The sequence below is a fragment of the Sminthopsis crassicaudata genome, chromosome 6 (assembly GCF_048593235.1).
Source record: "Sminthopsis crassicaudata isolate SCR6 chromosome 6, ASM4859323v1, whole genome shotgun sequence".
Classification (NCBI taxonomy): Eukaryota; Metazoa; Chordata; class Mammalia; order Dasyuromorphia; family Dasyuridae; genus Sminthopsis; species Sminthopsis crassicaudata.
In genome coordinates, this window is record NC_133622.1 from 192,398,104 (window position 1) to 192,415,007 (window position 16,904).

Here is a 16,904-nt window from a genome sequence, read left to right on the forward strand (position 1 = left end):
AATTGTGGAATGTAAATTTAATGGAATATTAAAGGGGTAGTTTCAGAGAAAGTTGGGAAGACTTGTATGAAGTGATTCAGAGGAAAGTAAACAGATTCAGAAGAACAACTTATACAATAATAATATTGTAAAGATAAAAAGACTTTAAAAGACTTAAGAACTTTGATCAACACTATGACTAACCATAAGGAATTCCACATTACCCAAGATGAAACATGCACCCATTTCCTGAGAGAAATCTGATGGAGTCAGAGGACAGACTGAGACTTTTTCTTTCATCTGATCAAAGCAGAGGATGATGGGACTGTCCCCTTCTTTGTTTGGACATTATGCTTCTGTTAATCCAACCTAAAATTAGATTACCTTGGATTGCCTGACTAAGACTCACAAGGGAGTAGAATGATTAGGTGCCTCATAGTATTTAAGGGGCTGAAAGGTGGGGGAGGGTGAGATGAGTCTTGGAATCTGAAGCCAAGGAACACCAGCACCAGGTAAGGAGGGCCTTGGTCAGCCGATGGCAGATCCATGAAAATCTCAAAGATTTGATGTATCTCAGAGCATAGAGTCTATGAGCTAGCATTAGGAGGGATAAGAATTGCATAAATGCAGGTTTGGGTGGGATATAAAGGAAAATGTCTTAGCTTCCCTGCTTAGGGAGCTGGGACGCCCCAGGAGATGGTAAACTCCCCATCACCAGGGATGTCTAAGCACTAGCTGAATGATCACCTGTCAGGAGATGGGAGATTTCTGTCATTTCAGGGAAGTCAAAGGGAGCCAAGCTTTGGGTGTCGATATCAGAGACAGAGACCTTGTCCCTTCTGGGAACCCGGAAACAGAAAGCTCAAAAAGAGAGGGCAGTTCTGCCAGGTTTGGGTTGAGGGTCTGTGGAGGGTTGGGAGGAAGGAAAGCCTCTTTGGGGAAGGGGAGAATTACTGGTTGAAGTTATGAGATGTTTCACTTCATTTCTCCAGGGATTGAAAGTGGAGACTATTGGTCGAGATCCAGGTTCAGGGGGAGGAAGTAACCTCTCAAATTAGATCATTTTTTTTGTGAAAACAGCACAGTGTTTGGCACACAGTAAGCACCTAATAAATGTGTGTTCCCTTCCCCTTTCCCCTCTCCCTCTGTCAATAGGGGGTGCTTGGGAGCTGCCAGGAGATGCAGCCTGGCATTGTGAAAATTTGCAATGAGATGGGATTGAGGGATTCATAGCTAGAAGTGAATTTAAAGATGAGAAAATAGCCCCAGAGAGAATGAGGGACCTGCTCAGTTTCTGTAGACCCAAATCACTCCTTTCCACAATAAACCCCAATGGCTCAAACACCAACCCCTCTGTTTTGGCCTTTAAAACCCTTCTCAACCTACCTCTCCAGCCCTATTCCCTCCCCTCCAGACACTCTTTAGTCCAGTTAAACCAGGCTTCCTAAATACTAGGACACTAAATTTAATTGTTCAACAAACAAAAATCCATTTTCTCTTGGTTCCATCTCTTCCTACTGAGAAAAACAGAACAAAACAAAATGTATATGCTCACCAAGGAGATAAAGAATTGAAATCTATTTTAAGGCCAGACACACATATTTTGCCCCTCCCTCTTTCTGTTCCTCTGCTGTCCTGAAGAAATCATTTGCGGCACAGAACACAGTAGGTTTTCACATCCTGGAACACTGCTGCCCCCTTGGCTGATTCTCATGGTTTGAATGCCCTTCCCCAGGCTGGAACTGGGCTCTGCATTACACTGGAGATGGAGAGAAAAGTTGGAAGTCAGTCCAATCCCCCCCCCCTTTCCCCATCCCGTCCCCTAGTAGTCCAATATATTTTTACATATTTCTTTATGGATCATGTTGGGAGAGAAAGAGTCAGATTTGGTAGCAACACAGTACAAACTCTCTGGGGTAGGATGGGAGGTGAGGGAGGACTGCTGGGGGAGCTCAGGATGGGTGTCCATTCGTGGATTTGGATTCTTTTTGGTTTATTTTTATCATTTTTTGGATTCTGGATGTTCTAGACCATGACTGTCAAATATGTGCTTAAAAGTGCTGTTACTGTGGCAACTAACCTGAAAGAGATTAAAATGTCATTGGAAAATATTTAACAAAATAAATTTAAAAATAAATAAAAACACAATAAGACAGAAAATGTTAATATGCTAATATATTGATTTAGCATCATTATGTAAACATGAATAGTTTGTTATTATTTTAATAATTTTTCTATTTATTAATTCTAATAATTAATTGTATTAATTTTCTAAGTCAACATGCTGCCTATAGGGATCCTTATGCTGACATTTCTATTCAATTTGGACACCACTGCCCCAGATCAGGGAGGCAGCTGAAGTGACTTTTATTTTCAGTGTTTAGAGATATTTAAAGAATCTGAGAAAATGTCTAGCCCACCATTTTGTTTTTCATGTGCTCTGGAACTCCAAGCCCATGATATGAAATGGACTTATGTCCACTGACTGAAACTTCTGACCCTGGCTCTGCCATTTCCTACTCTGACACTTTCTTTTTTGAAGCTGTATCTAACTTTCTAAAATGGGATGAATAATCCTGACCCCATCCACTGTGTAGAGTCGGGAGATACATTTATAACTTTGAAGCACAGTTTATATATTAGTTACTGTTACATCATCCAACCTGCTCTATTTTTCCCAGCCCCCTGTGTGCAGTATGAGGTCCATGTGGCACATTTGCCTGCTGCTGGTACTGCCCAGCTTTGGCCAGGCCCAGACCTGCGTTGTGGACTCCATCCCTGTGAAGGCTGACTTTGACCCCAAGAGGGTAAGTGAGATTCCAATCTGGGGTTCCTCTACAGGGGGTCCCATCCTAGCTGCTCCCTCCCACTCCCATGTCCAGTGACCACTTCTGCTTAGCCACTGACACTTAGGTGGTACAGAAGAGTTCTAAAGACTCAAAAACTCAAAAAGTCCTCTGAGATCTCAGTGGCGCTCCTTTCTCTATTTGATCCTATCAGAAGCTAAAACCTCTTCCTTTCTTGATCCTCAGTTTCTTTTCCAAAAACATGAAAGGACGATCTCCAAGGTCAGCATACAGATAGTCACTTAATCTTTCTGGAGTTTTATCTACAAACTGGAGAGAACATATGAGCTACTTACCCTATAGCATTACTGATTGTTATCATTGATGATAATTAGTAGAGCTGGTTTGACTTTATTTACTTATTTTTGTTTAGACATGTACATTCATTTTTTAACATATCTTTTTTTTATTTTTCTGTATTCCAAAGATATTTTTTATTAAAGCTTTCTATTTTTCTTTTTTTTAATTAATTTTTTTAAATTTTTCAAAACATATGTATGGATAATTCTTCAACATTAACCCTTGCAAAACCTTATGTTCCAATTTTTCCCCCCTTTTCCCCATCCTTCCCCTAGATGGCAAGTAGTCCAATATATTTTTACATATTTCTTTATGGATCATGTTGGGAGAGAAAAATCAGAAAAAACAGAAAAATAAAACGAAGAAAAAAATTTTAAAGTGAACATAGATATATTGATTTACATTAAGTTCCCTCTCTGAATGCAGATGGCGTTTTCTATCAAAAGTTTACTGGGACTGGCTTGGTTTTTAAAGCAAAGATTAGGGGATCACCCAAGCACCGTGATGGAGTGAGAACTCCTGAATAGAAAGCAGGCTCACCTAGGGCCAAACAAGAATGTTCTGGTGCTTGCGGATGCTTTGCTTCTCTTGCTTTCCAGTATGCAGGGAAGTGGTATGCATTGTCCAAGAAGGATCCAGAAGGCCTCTTCCTTCAAGACAACATCTCTGCAGAGTACACCATTGGGATGGATGGCACCATGACAGCCTCCTCCCAAGGGCGTGTGAAGCTATTTGGGTAAGTGAGTGGTGGGGGGGAGGAAAAAGGGAAGGCCAAGGGCTCTGACTTTGGCATGAGGGCACTGAGACATTCTAAAAACAACTCCACATATCCCTAGATGTTCAGAAGAACCACAAACAACTTTCCCAATCAGAGCCCTAAAATAAGAGTTTGGAAATCTAGCCCCAGCTCTCTCATGAGCTCAACGTGATCTTGGGCAAATCACTTACAGAATCACAAAATCTTGGTGATCTCAGAGTCTAACTTAGCCCTGGAAAAAATCCTCTCTCCAAAACCTAGGGAGGGATCATCTAACCTTTGCTCAAAGACTTCCAGTGAGGGGATTCTCTCCATGATCTCACAAGGCAGCCCCTTTCACTTTTGCATGGCTCCAATTGCCAGGGAGTTTTTCCTTTACATTGAGCCTAACTCTCTCACTTTATAATTTTAGTTTTGACCTGTGAGTCTCAGTTTCTTCGTGTGTAAAATGGGAACACTGGACTTGATGATCTCCAATGCCTTAATAGTTTATGGGATGCTGTGACAGGGAGAAGAGTCACCTGGCCATAGTTTGCTTACCTGGGACCCAGTACTTTGAATGAATACAAGGATCTCTGTGTTAGAATTCAGAAGATCAAAATGAGGAAGAACTTAGAATACAGAATATAAAATGTCAGAGCTAGGAGAGTCCACAGATCACAGCTTATGGAACATTGTCTAGAGGACGTTAGGGATCTTATCCAACTCCCTCACTTTACAGATGGAAAAACTGAGGCTTAGCAGGGTCTGAACAAGAGCATTATATATATTTTTGGATTGCCAGTACTTGAAATTGAGCTTTTATGACTTTAGGACCAAAAGCCTTCTTGCTCCATCACACTGCACACAGCAGCAACTCTATAAATATGACTGAGTTTGTTTTAATTTAATTAGTCAAAGGGGGTCCTGGGTTGTGGAGTTCAAGTACAGAGAGGAATTGTTTGTGGAACAAGCAGCAAGATCCCTGGGCATGGGAGTGAATGACCAGAGCTTTATAAATCAAGTCCAAGTGAAAATCATTTTCTGCATTAGATTGAATTTTCACATACCAGATTTATGTAGAACAGGCTCTGCCTATGTAAAAGAAAGGGGGCATTCTACTTCCCCTAGCAATGGCACAGAAATGAGATCCAACTTGGAAAGGAGAGAAGTTATAGCTAACATTTAAATAACTTTAAGATTTTCAAAATGCTTACCTTACACTGATTACTTCGTATAATTCTTAGACAATCCTATGAGGTAGATATTATTATCCTGAGTCTGGGACCTTGCTTGCTACAGGACATGGAGCTAAAAAAATGTCAGAGACAGAATTTGAATTCTAGATTTTCTTTCTTTTTTTTCTTTCTTTCTTTCTTTTTTTCTCTTTCTTTCTTTCTTTCTTTCTTTCTTTCTTTCTTTCTTTCTTTCTTTCTTTCTTTCTTTCTTTCTTTTTCTTTCTTTCTTTCTTTTTTTCTTCCTTCCTTCCTTCTTTCCTTTCTTCCTTCTTTTCTTTCTTTCCTTTTCTTTTTTTTAAGGGGGGGCATGGCTAGACAATTGGAGGTAAGTGACTTGCCCAGGGTCACACAGCTAGGAAGTGGTAAGTATCTGAGGCTGGATTTGAAGTCAGGTTTTCTTGAATGCAGGCCCAGTGCTCTATCCACTGCAGCAGCATCCAACTATCCCTTGAACTTTAGATTTCTTGATACCAAATCCACTGGCTATCCCCTAAGCTTCCTGGCTACTTCCCAACAAGTCAGAATGCCTCTGAGGGCCTGGGGAAGGACGGAGTAGTCTGTTTCTGTTATTGGCCCCAGAGTTATCTTGTACAACCTTCTTGCTGGTCCTTTTTCCTCCCCCCTTCAATTGCATCTGGTCTTTTCATGATGCATCTTCCTAATGCCTCATTCTGATCATAACTCCCCTGTTAAAGAACCTTCAGAAGCTTCCCACTGTCTACAGAAAAAAAATGTCCAGATTCCCATGAAGCCCCTTTATAATTTTACCCCAATCTAGCTTTGCATCGTTCTTTTCCCTGCCTATCCCACCAAAAAAATCCTAAAACAGTGTTATTGTAAGCACCATTGGGGATTTTCTTGGGAAAGATGATGGAGTGGCTTGCCATTCCTTCTCCAGCTCATTTTACGGATAAGGGAACTGAGACAAATGGAAGTTAAATGACTTGTCCGGGATCATTCAGCTAATAAGTATCCAAGGCCGAGTTTTCCTGAGTCCAGGCCGAGCACTCTATGCACTAAGTCTCCTAGCTACCTAAAGCAGCATTGAGGCATAAGGGGATAAAGAGAAACCTCAATTGAAGTTCACTTCTGTCAGGGGAAATCACTTAATCTTTACGTGTCTCAGGCAACATTTATTGGAAGCTCTATATATCAATGAAATTACAGACCCATCCTCACATTATCTTAAGTTCATTCCCTCTTCCTTCAAGAAGCTTTCTCTGACTGCTCCAGTCCTGAAGGATCAGTCCTCTCTTTGACTCCCTACTTTTTTTTTTTGCCTTTTTAAAATTAAAGCTTTTTATTTTTCAAAACATGTGCGTGGACAATTCTTCAACATTAGCCCTTGCAAAACCCTGTATTCCAATCCGCCCCCCCCTTCCCTTATGCCCTCTCTTATATGGCAAGTAGTCCAATATATGTTAAATATGGTGGAGATATATATAAAATCCAATATATGCATGCATATTTATACAATTATTGTGCCTCACCAGTGAAAAAAGAAGCAAAATAAAATGCAAGCAAACAACAACAGAGAAAGTAAGAATACTATGTTGTGAACCACACTCAGTTCCCACAGTCCTCTCTCTGGGGCTCTCTTCATCACTGAACAATTGGAACTGGTTTGAATCATCTCATTGTCTAAGAGAGCCATGTCCATCAGAATTGATTGTCGTATAATCTTGTTGTTGCATACAGCGATCTTCTGGTTCTGCTCATTTCACTCAGCAACAGTTGATTTAAGTCTCTCCAAGCCTCTCTGTATTCCTCCTGCTGGTCATTTCTTACAGAGCAATAATATTCCATAACCTTCATATACCATAATTTACCCAACCATTCTCCAATTGATGGACATCCATTCATTTTCCAGTTTCTGGCCACTACAAAGAGGACTGCCACAAACATTTCTGCACACGTGGGTCCCTTTCCCTCCTTTAAGATCTCTTTGGACTCCCTACCTTCTTTAAAAGTCTGGAGCACATGCATTAATCCTTAATTACTCGCCGTCCACGTAGTTCTCTGTTCCATGTATGAGCCTTGTCTCCATGCCTCACTCCTCCTCCAATACCTGCCAAGACTAGGAGCTCCCTGAGGCTTTGTTCCCTCTGTAGCTCTGGTTCAGCCAGCGCTTGCTGGGTTTCAGTTACATTTAGCCACAGACTTCACCCAAGGTCTCTATTCTTCTTCTTCCCAGGTTCTGGGTGATCTGTGCAGACATGGCAGCCCAGTACACAGTCCCTGATCCAACCACCCCAGCAAAGATGTACATGACTTACCAGGGGCTGGCCAGCTACTTGTCCAGTGGAGGTAGGTAGTGTTCGAAGCCCTTCTTTAACCTCAGGAGTGGGATGGTGACCCTGAAACCAGTCAACTCTTCCAAGGGCCGGCAAAAGGTGATGAGTGGGAGAAGGTGTGTTTTGAGAAAAGGAAAAACTGAGATCCTTTATTCCTATCTATAGCAAGACTCACTAAACTCCAAGATCCCCAGTAGAGGGAGCCCAGCAATTTTAACATGGCACTTAGTGTATGGGCCTCTTCTCCTCAGTCCAGTCTTATCCAAGACACTGAATGTGAGCCTGATTACTGCGGGGAAAAGAAACGTCATTCACTCATTCATTCCATGTGCATTTATTAAGCACCTGTTGTGTGCCATGTATTGGGTACTTGGGATACAAAGATGAAAAAAAGGTGCCTGCCCTCAGGGAGCTTATATTCTACCAAGATGGGAGCAGAGAATGACTTGTATGAGACATAAACCCAAAGTAAAAACACGCAAAGTAAAAACAAAGGTTTGGGGGGAAGGAGGGAATAAACTGGGATCCGGAAATATTTACGATTGTCAATGGTGCTTAAGTTTAACTTTAATCTGGAATGGAGCAGTGGCTTCTAAGGTGTGCAAGGCAGGTGGAGGAGAGGAGGATGGGGGGAGGGGGATGTGGGAAAGGGGCGTTGGGAAGAGGGGAGCGGAGTGCTCCCCACAGTCAGGACAGCCTGAGAAAAGGCACTAGAATGTCACGTATAAGGGCCAGTAAGTGAGCCAGCTGAGCTAGAACACGAACCAGCAACGTGAAAAGCGTCTGGAGCCAATTTATGAAGTGCCTTAAAGGGAGGGGAATCCTTATCTTATTCTTATTTTTATTCTTCTACTTGTTTCCCAAGGCAATTGGGAGCCACAGAAACTTCTTGAGTCAGGGATGCGCCTCTGGACTCTTCCTTCTCCCCCTCCGTCCTCCGCAAAGACCGGACCTGGGCTTTTCTGTGGAGGCTGGCCACGCGGGGAAGCGCCGGCCCTGGGCCCGGCCGCCGTCCGCCTCCGCTCAGTAACGCCCTTGTTTCTGCTCCAGGAGACGACTACTGGGTGATCGACACGGACTACACGCACTACGCGCTGACCTACGCCTGCCGGGCTCGGAGGGAGGACGGCACGTGCGCCGACGGCTACTCCATCGTCTTCTCCCGCAGCCCTCGGGGCCTGCCCCCGGCGGTCCAGCGGGTCGTGCGCCAGAGGCAGGAGGACATCTGCTTGTCCGGGCAGTTCAAGCCAGTGCTTCAGACCGGTGAGTGCGGCCCCGGGGGCGGGACGGGCGGCGTGGCGGAGTCCCAGGGATGGCCCCCACGCCTGCCCTGGTCCCGGCCCTGCCACTCACTGCAGATCCAAGCAGCCGAGTGGTGTGAATGGGCAGAGAGCTGCCTGGACTTGAGTTCAGACCCTCCCTCAGACATTCACTTACCAGCGTTGTGTCCAGTCATTTTAGTCTGACGTTGTGACCTAATTTTTTTTGGTTTTGTTTTAACAAAGACACTGGAGTTGTTTGTCATTTCTTTCTCCAGCCCATTTTACAGAAAACTGAGGCAAAATGATTTGCTCAGGGTCACACAGCTAGTAAGTCTCTGAGGCTGGATTTGAATTCAGGATGATGAGTTTTCCTGCCCTCTGTCCATTGCCCAAGTGACTGGACAAACGGCTTAATCCCGCACACTCATATGTAAAATAATGGGTATTATGATAATAGTAGCTATTTCACAGAACTAGTTGGTAAGATAACATATGCAAAAACTCTATATGTAAATGTTGGCTATTATTACTTTGGGTAAGAACTTTCCCTTCGCTGGGCCTCAGTTTCCCTATTTGTAAAATAACATCTTTCACCTCAAAAAAAAAAAAAGAGTTGAGATAGCATGTTATAGTAGAAGCAAAAAGTTCAATTGCTATGCAGCATTTTGTGAATCTTTCCTCCCTATAATCCTGCAATGTTGGCAATCCAACTCAACAAACATTTAGTAAGCTCTTCCTATCTGTGACATACTGGGTTTGGCACTGGAGATAAAAAAAGAAAAAAAGAAAAAATCTGTTTCCTTCAAGGAACTTAGATCTTTCTGGAGATGAGACATAAACAGATCATTAAATTCAAGATAATTAGAGAAGAAAAAGTGCATCAATGAGGTAGAATTGGAGCCAGTTTGAAGGAGGAAGTAGTATTGGAGATGGGCTCGGAAGGAAACTGGGCATTCTAACAGGTAGAAGTAAGGAGGGCTGGTTATTATTATTATCATCCCCATTTCACAGATAGGAAAAATGACGACAGAGAGAAGTAGTTACCCAACATCACACAGGGACCTGAATTGCTCTAAATCCAGGGCATTTTTCACTTCTCATGTCTTTTTCTGAACCTAGAATCTAGAGTCTTGGGTTTAATATTTTGCCTCAACAAAAACAGGAGTGTGAACTTGGAGCCTCAGTTTCCTGAACCATACAATGGAAACATTAATAGTTGAACCACCTCTCAGTGTTTGTGAAGGAAAAGTGGAAATCTTTTTTTCTTTTTTTTTATTAATTTTATAATTATAAATTTTTTGACAGTATATATGCATGAATAATTTTTATAATATTATCCTTCATATTCATTTTTCCAAATTTTCCCCTCCCTCCCTCTACTCCCTCCCCTAGATGACAGGCAATCCCATACATTTTACATGTGTTACAGTATAACCTAGATACAATATATGTGTGTAAATCCCATTTTCTTGTTGCACATTAATTATTAGCTTCCGAAGGTATAAGTAATTTGGGTAGATAGACAGTAGTGCTAACAATTTACATTCGCTTCCCAGTGTTCCTTCTCTGGGTGCAGCTACCCCTGTCCATCATTGATCAACTGGAAGTGAGTTGGATCTTCTTTATGTTGAAGATCTCCACTTCCATCAGAATACATCTTCATACAGTATTGTTGTTGAGGTGTGTAGGGATCTCCTGGTTCTGCTCATTTCACTCAGCATCAGTTCATGTAGGTCTCTCGAAGCCTCTCTGTATTCCTCCAGTTGGTCATTTCTTACAGAACAATAATATTCCATAACCTTCATGTACCATAATTTACCCAACCATTCTCCCATTGATGGACATCCATTCATCTTCCAGCTTCTAGCTACAACAAAAAGAGCTGCCACAAACATTTTGGCACATAAGGTCCCTTTCCCTTCTTTAGTATTTCCTTGGGATATAAGCCCAGTAGTAGCACTGCTGGATCAAAGGGTATGCACAGTTTGATAACTTTTTGGGCAGAGTTCCAAATTGCTCTCCAGAATGGCCAGATTCGAAAAGTGGAAATCTTAAAGCTGCCACCAGGTGACGCCATATTGCACAGAATGCTGGGCCCAGAGGCAGGAAGCCCTAAGTTCAAGTGTTGATGAAAACCCACCTCTGGTGGAACAGTGCTTAGTGCATGGTAGATGCTTAACAAAAGCATCTCTCCTTTCTTAATACATGGTATTGTGTAGTACATGGAAATGGGGTCACTGAACTGTAGACAAGAATTCCTGCAGGCTACCTTATACTAACATGATGGATTTTGTATTCTAACATACTAACAACCATCTTATATTTTTCTTTATTTACACGATCTATTTTGCATTTTATTTTAACATATTAACATCTATATTACAGTTTTCTTCATTTACTTTGTTACATATTTCCCAATTATATTTTAACATGGCTGTACTTAGGAGTATTGTAGCTGGCTGTTTGATAGTTCTGATGTAGAAGCAGGGAATTTGGATCCCGAGGGACTAGGGTTCAATCTCGGGATTAGTCTTGTCCAGGGAGCTCAGTTGGGTGAGTGGGACTTGTTTCTCCCCTTCAGTGCTCCCCCCAGAGCTCCCTCTGTCTGTTTTTGGGTGCCCTCCTGCAGCCCCACTGGCCCCGGCCCTCGCCGGTGCTTCTGTTTGTGGGCCTGCTGTGCGGCAGCTGCTCCCACAGATGGCACCCGTTCTCCAGCCCTTGCTTTCTGTTCTCCCGCTCTGCTTCCGGTCCTGGTCACTTCCCTTAGGTTTGGGGACAGTGTTGTTAGGGTATCACCCTCTGCTTTCTGGCCCTCTGCTCTCACCTGCTGTGCTCTGTGCCCTTTGGTTCTCTCAGGGCATCTGCGTATCCCCACCCCCTCCACCAGCCACAGAACAGAGAAATAGGCCTCCAAGAGAGCTTTAAAACTCCCACACTCACATTGTTCCTAAGCCTTTTGTGTAGGGTCCTCAACAACAAAGTGGGGCTGGGGGTGGAGAACCACGGGAATCCCTTCTTGTGCCATTCAGATCTGTCTCCAACCCCGCACTGCCTTAGGCTGAGTCACCGCTGCCGCCTCCTCCTGCCCCCAACCTTTAGGCAGCTTATCTCCCTCGGGTGTCCCCACCTCCCAAGGGGCCTCGGGAGCCCCCTCCCCCGCCATCTTCCCCTGGGCCAGCTGGTTCTTCAAGCTACCCGGGGCTATTTGCTGTAAACATCTGGGAGGGAGCCCAGGCAAAGCCCGCCCCTCACAGCACAGGTGCCCATGAAGGAAAGCTCCTCAACATCTACCATGAAGTCACTGCGGACGCTTTAACACAAAACTAATTAAAACACGCTCCGGCAGGCCCACACTCCTGCGCAGAGGGAGCAGTCCCAGCTGGGCCGCCTGTCCCGGTGGCAGAACAGTAATTTTTGCCATTTCTCATTTCTTTCTCCCGCCCTCCCTTTCTCTATCTCTCTCCTTCCCTCCCTCCACCCCCTCTCTCCCTCCCTCTCTTTCTCCCTTCTTCCCTTTCTTCCTCCTTCTCTCCCTGTCTCTCTCCTTCCCTCCCTCCACCCCCTCTCTCCCTCCCTCTCTTTCTCCCTTCTTCCCTTTCTTCCTCCTTCTCTCCCTGTCTCTCTTACTTCCCCCTTTCTCTGTCTCTCTCTCCCTCCCTCTCTTTCTCCCTTCTTCCCTTTCTTCCTCCTTCTCTCCCTGTCTCTCTTACTTCCCCCCTTCTCTGTCTCACTCTGTCCCTCCCTCTCTCTCTCTCCCTCCCTCCTCCCTCCTTCCCTCCCTCCCTCCACAGGAGCTTGCTGAGGACCGCACTGCAGCTTGATGGCCACCAGAGATGTCGCCAGAGATGCCTGCCACACAGGTCTCTGAGCATATTAAATTTCCATTTTTTCCTGTTTACCCTTGGAATTATGAACATGTGTAGAAACAGCCCGACGGTGTTGGAAAAGGCGGGGAGAGACGGTTTTTGGAAAGCGCGGCCCAGGATCCAGCGTTCTGGGAGAGAGCGGTGCAAGGGGTCTTGGGGACAGAGCGGCTTCTTGCCCCCCAGGCCTCTGTCCTTCACTCCTCGCTCCCCAGTTCCCCCAGTTAGGGGGACAGTCCCTTATTGTCACACACCCACACCCATTTACACTTACACCCACACACCCCTCTGCCCAGGAAGACCTTCTTCCTTCATCTCGGAGTCATGGCCCCGCCTCCTCTGGGCCTGCCATCCTCCTCCCAGCAAGGCCACTTCTCCCCAGGATCTCCCCATGAGAAGCCCTCTACTCTCAGAAGTGGGTGTTTCTCTCCCCTTCACCTCTCCCTCCATTAAAGTCTCCGGGCCTCTGACCCAGACACACCCAAGAAGAGGGGAAGGAGCCCCTCCGGGGCTGTTCAGGTCCAGCTGTACCTGCCTTTGAGACAGTCATTCCACTCCGGGCTTCTTGCATGCAAGCGCTTAGGCCTTTCACAGCACAAGAGGAACGTTAGAATAACAGACTCACAAGGACAAAACACCCAGAAAACCCGGCTCTCCAAAACACCAAAGCGCTCAGGAGTTCTCATCCAATTCCATCGCTCTTTCTCCTGTCAAGTCTCTGATCCAGAACTGGTAGAAGGCCCCAGCCCACAGGTCCAGGCCTCTCTGCTTCTATCTGCTGCCTGCAAGCAGCCTGGGGCAGGACAGAGGCTGCTCCCCTCACTAGAGCCGCTGGCAGCAGGGGCTGCCTCCTCATCCCCATCATATCCCAGCTTCTATGGTACTTTCCCCATGTACCTCCATGTACATAGTAAGAGCATGCTTCCAGCTGCCCTTCCATGAGACACCCTCCCTTATCCTGTCAGCAGCGTGGGGCCACAGGTAAATACTCAGGGTCGGGGTGAGAGACCCCTAGAGATCATTTAGTCTAACCCCCTTTCCCCATTTTAGAGTTGGTGAAACTGAGGATCAGAGAGAGAAAAGGACTTGCCCCCAGTTGCACAGCAAATTAGTGTTAGAGCTGGAACTTAACTCAGGACTTCTGAGCCCAGGACAACTGCCATTACCTCCCTCTGTTCCACTACCTTTCCGATTTTTTCCTTCTAAACTAGGGACTATCTCAGACTTACTGAGTCTTCCCAACAGTATGGAAACTGAGCAATCGGGGAATCATCACCTTGGTTCAGATATTAAAGGAAGGGCTCTCTAGGACACACTTTAGAACTATGGGGCTGGGCCCCAATGCCCAGAGATGCATTTGGCCCCCATTTGAATAAGATCAGGAAACAGACTGGGAAAGTAACCTGAAGCAGTAACAGCTGAAGCAGCAGAGCTGGTTGTCTCCATCATTACTGTTTTTTCAGCATGAGGGAGCAAAAAAAGCCTTGGATTGGAAGTGAGAAGACAAGGCTATAGCCTTGTCGCTTAATTTATGGAAGCTTTTGCTTTTCTCATCTGTAAAAAGAGGACACAGTATTTTCCAGTTTGAAAGGCTTATGACCAACCTGCCCACTCAGACTGTGAGTCTACAATAAAGTTTAGATGGGATGTGGCTCCTGACTTCATGGAGGTCACAACCTGGTAGTGGGGAAGACATAAATGTACTTATTGTAAGCAAGCACAGCATCCCTTGCCATCGCCCAGGTTATTTGGCTATTTGGGTACTTAGTCACGGCACTCAAACCTGTGTCTCCAACCAATGTATTCTCTATTGCCAGACCATATAAGAGATAGAAATCAATAGTAAAGAGATAAACAATAGAAACAATGATGACGAGAATCAAGTAAGAGCATTTTTGGAAATCATAAAGGAGGGAAAAGGATCCACATGTGCAAAAATATAGCAGCCTTTGTTGTGGTAGCAAAGAAGTGGAAAATGAGTGGCTGCCCATCAGTTGGGAAATGACTGAACAAGTTGTGGTACATGAAGATAACGGAATACTATCGTTCTATAAAAAATGATGAACAAGCTGATTGTAGAAAGACCTGGAAAGATTTACATGAACTGATGCTGAGCAAAACAAGCAGAACCAGGAATACATTGTACACAAAAATAGCAAGAATGTGTGATAATCAACTTTGATAATCAATGTGTGAATCAACAATCAACGTTTTTCTCAGTTTGATCCAAAACAATTCCAATAGACTTTGAACAGAAAATGCCATCTGCATCCAGAAAAAGAACTAAGGAGACTGAATGTAAATCAACATTTGCTATGTTTACTTCTTTTTTCTGCTTTTTCATCTCTCCCATGGTTTTCATATTTTGTTCTGGTTTCTCTCTCCCAACATGATCCATAAAGCAATGTATATTAAAAATAAATAAATTCACAAGAAAAAAAAATAAGAGTATTCTTTACACTTAAATACAAAATAAATGCAATTTCCCCATAGCTCCAGAGGAATTACAATTTAATTCCTCTTTAATACCCTTTGATCTCCAAAGGACAAAGAAAGTTATTTCAAGAACACCATCCTTATGGTAAATGTTTAGGTTATGGCCCTACCTGGCATCTAAAAGTCTTCTGGAGGGCAGCTAGGTGGTGCAGTGGATAGAGCACCAGCCTTGAATTCAGGAGGACCCAAGTTCAAATCTGGTCTCAGATACTTAACACTTCCTAGCTGTGTGACCCTGGGCAAGTCACTTAACCCCAGCCTCAGGAAAAAAATAAAAATAAATAAAAGTCTTCCTGGAATATTTTTGGTAGCAAGTTGAATAATTTATTTAAAGAAGTAATTGTAGTTAAGTGACGAGTGTCCAAGTCCTCCTGACTCCAGGATTGGTGCTCCATCCATTGTGTCACCTCGCTGACCCCAGGTTGAAGCATACTGGTCTCTTGCCCAGGTTCTGAAATCATCAACATCCTACCATGATTCCTGGCATTGGGACACCATGATAACCACATATTCTACTGCTTTCTCCTCTGCTTCTTCCCTGGCCAGTGTCTGCTCACACAAGCCTGCTTTAAAAAAAAAAAGTTTTAAAATTACATTGTTCTCTTTTATAGTTACATCAGTTATTTCTCCTTCGAATGAACCCCTTACTTTATCTCCCCTTCTAACAAAGAAAACCATTTGAACAAAGCCAACCAACAAAGCTTGTGCACAAAACCCCCCACATATGGTGCTCCACCTTTTTACCAAGAGGAGGGAGCTGCACTTTACCTTTAATTCTCCAACAATGATTATTGCAATTAATCTGAACTGCTCTTGAATCCCATTTTCCTTTACGTTTTTGGCATCTTTGGGTATAGCGCTCCCTTATTCTGATTGTCTCTCTCTGTAGGAATTCATACAAGTTGTTTTACATTTTTCTAGAATTCTTCATATCCCTCCATTTTATGGAGTATTAGTCTTTATTTTCACACCCCAGTTTGTCCAGCCATTCCCCATTAATGGGCAGCTACCCCATTTTTAAAAGTTTTTTGCTACTATATGTTGAGTAGCTTATATGTTGGTACGGAGTAGCCTGTCTCTCTCTTTTTGACTTCCTGGGGTAAAATATTGAAATCACTAAGTAAAAAAAAAAAAAAAAAAAAAAAAAAGTGCAACTTGCAGGTGAGATTTTTTTTACCCCAGAATTCCAAATTCTTTTCTGGAAAGCTTGGACCAATTGACATATCCATCAACAGCATACGAGCGTACTTACCCAGCTTTTTAAACTTTCTACCTTATTGGAAACTCCCCCATCAGAACCTTCACCTGGTATAACCTTTAGTTCATGTTCTATGATCTTCTCATTGCAGAAATAATTACCAGGTGCCACAGGAGGGCCAAGGGGGAAGGTCATTATTGACAAAGGGGATCAAGGAAGGTTTCATGGAGGAAGTGGTGATTTGGGGTGGACTTTAAAGAATGGGTAGAAATTCCAGTAGAATAAATGTGGAAGGGAAGTCATCCTGGGCATGGGGAATGGTCTAAATAATGTTCAGCATCTTCAGAGAACAACCCATGGATCAGTTTGGCCGGAACAATTAATTTAAAAAGTATACACACCAAGCACTATGTTTAAGAACTGGGAATCTAAATGTAGTGAGAGGAGGTAACATAGATGGAGGATGGGTGGCCAGGGAGGATATTACAAGGGTAATGAATGCAGCCATAAAGTGGACTGCACTATTTCACCCCAAAGCAATGACAGAATTGATTTAATTGTGGTTTTGGAACTGGAAATGGGCTGCGGAGAGGAGGGAAGGGATGACTATGTGCTGATTGGCTGATGAGATGAAGATGGCCAAGAAGCAAAGTAAATTAAGATGAATGACATCAGATGGAAGAGAAAGGGAT

At 43.8% G+C, this 16,904-nt stretch overlaps 1 protein-coding gene across 1 annotated transcript; it reads left to right on the plus strand.

The window, feature by feature from the left end:
- The first annotated feature begins 430 nt into the window (after positions 1–430).
- Positions 431–13,030, plus strand: LOC141545961 (purpurin-like). The gene is made up of 6 exons (XM_074273412.1): positions 431–491; positions 2,661–2,786; positions 3,725–3,861; positions 7,294–7,406; positions 8,444–8,656; positions 12,447–13,030. The coding sequence occupies exons 2-6, from the start codon at positions 2,676–2,678 to the stop codon at positions 12,455–12,457; spliced, it is 585 nt and encodes a 194-aa protein (XP_074129513.1). The 5' UTR covers positions 431–491; positions 2,661–2,675; the 3' UTR covers positions 12,458–13,030.
- The last annotated feature ends 3,874 nt before the right edge of the window (positions 13,031–16,904 follow it).

What these genes read in the sequence shown, in the direction of transcription:
- LOC141545961 (XM_074273412.1), top strand. Translation starts at nt 2,676, where the DNA reads ATGAGGTCCATGTGGCACATTTGCCTGCTGCTGGTACTGCCCAGCTTT. An exon ending in CTGACTTTGACCCCAAGAGG is followed by an intron (nt 2,787 to 3,724) that starts GTAAGTGAGATT and finishes CTTGCTTTCCAG; the next exon opens with TATGCAGGGAAGTGGTATGC. An exon ending in GGGCGTGTGAAGCTATTTGG is followed by an intron (nt 3,862 to 7,293) that starts GTAAGTGAGTGG and finishes TCTTCTTCCCAG; the next exon opens with GTTCTGGGTGATCTGTGCAG.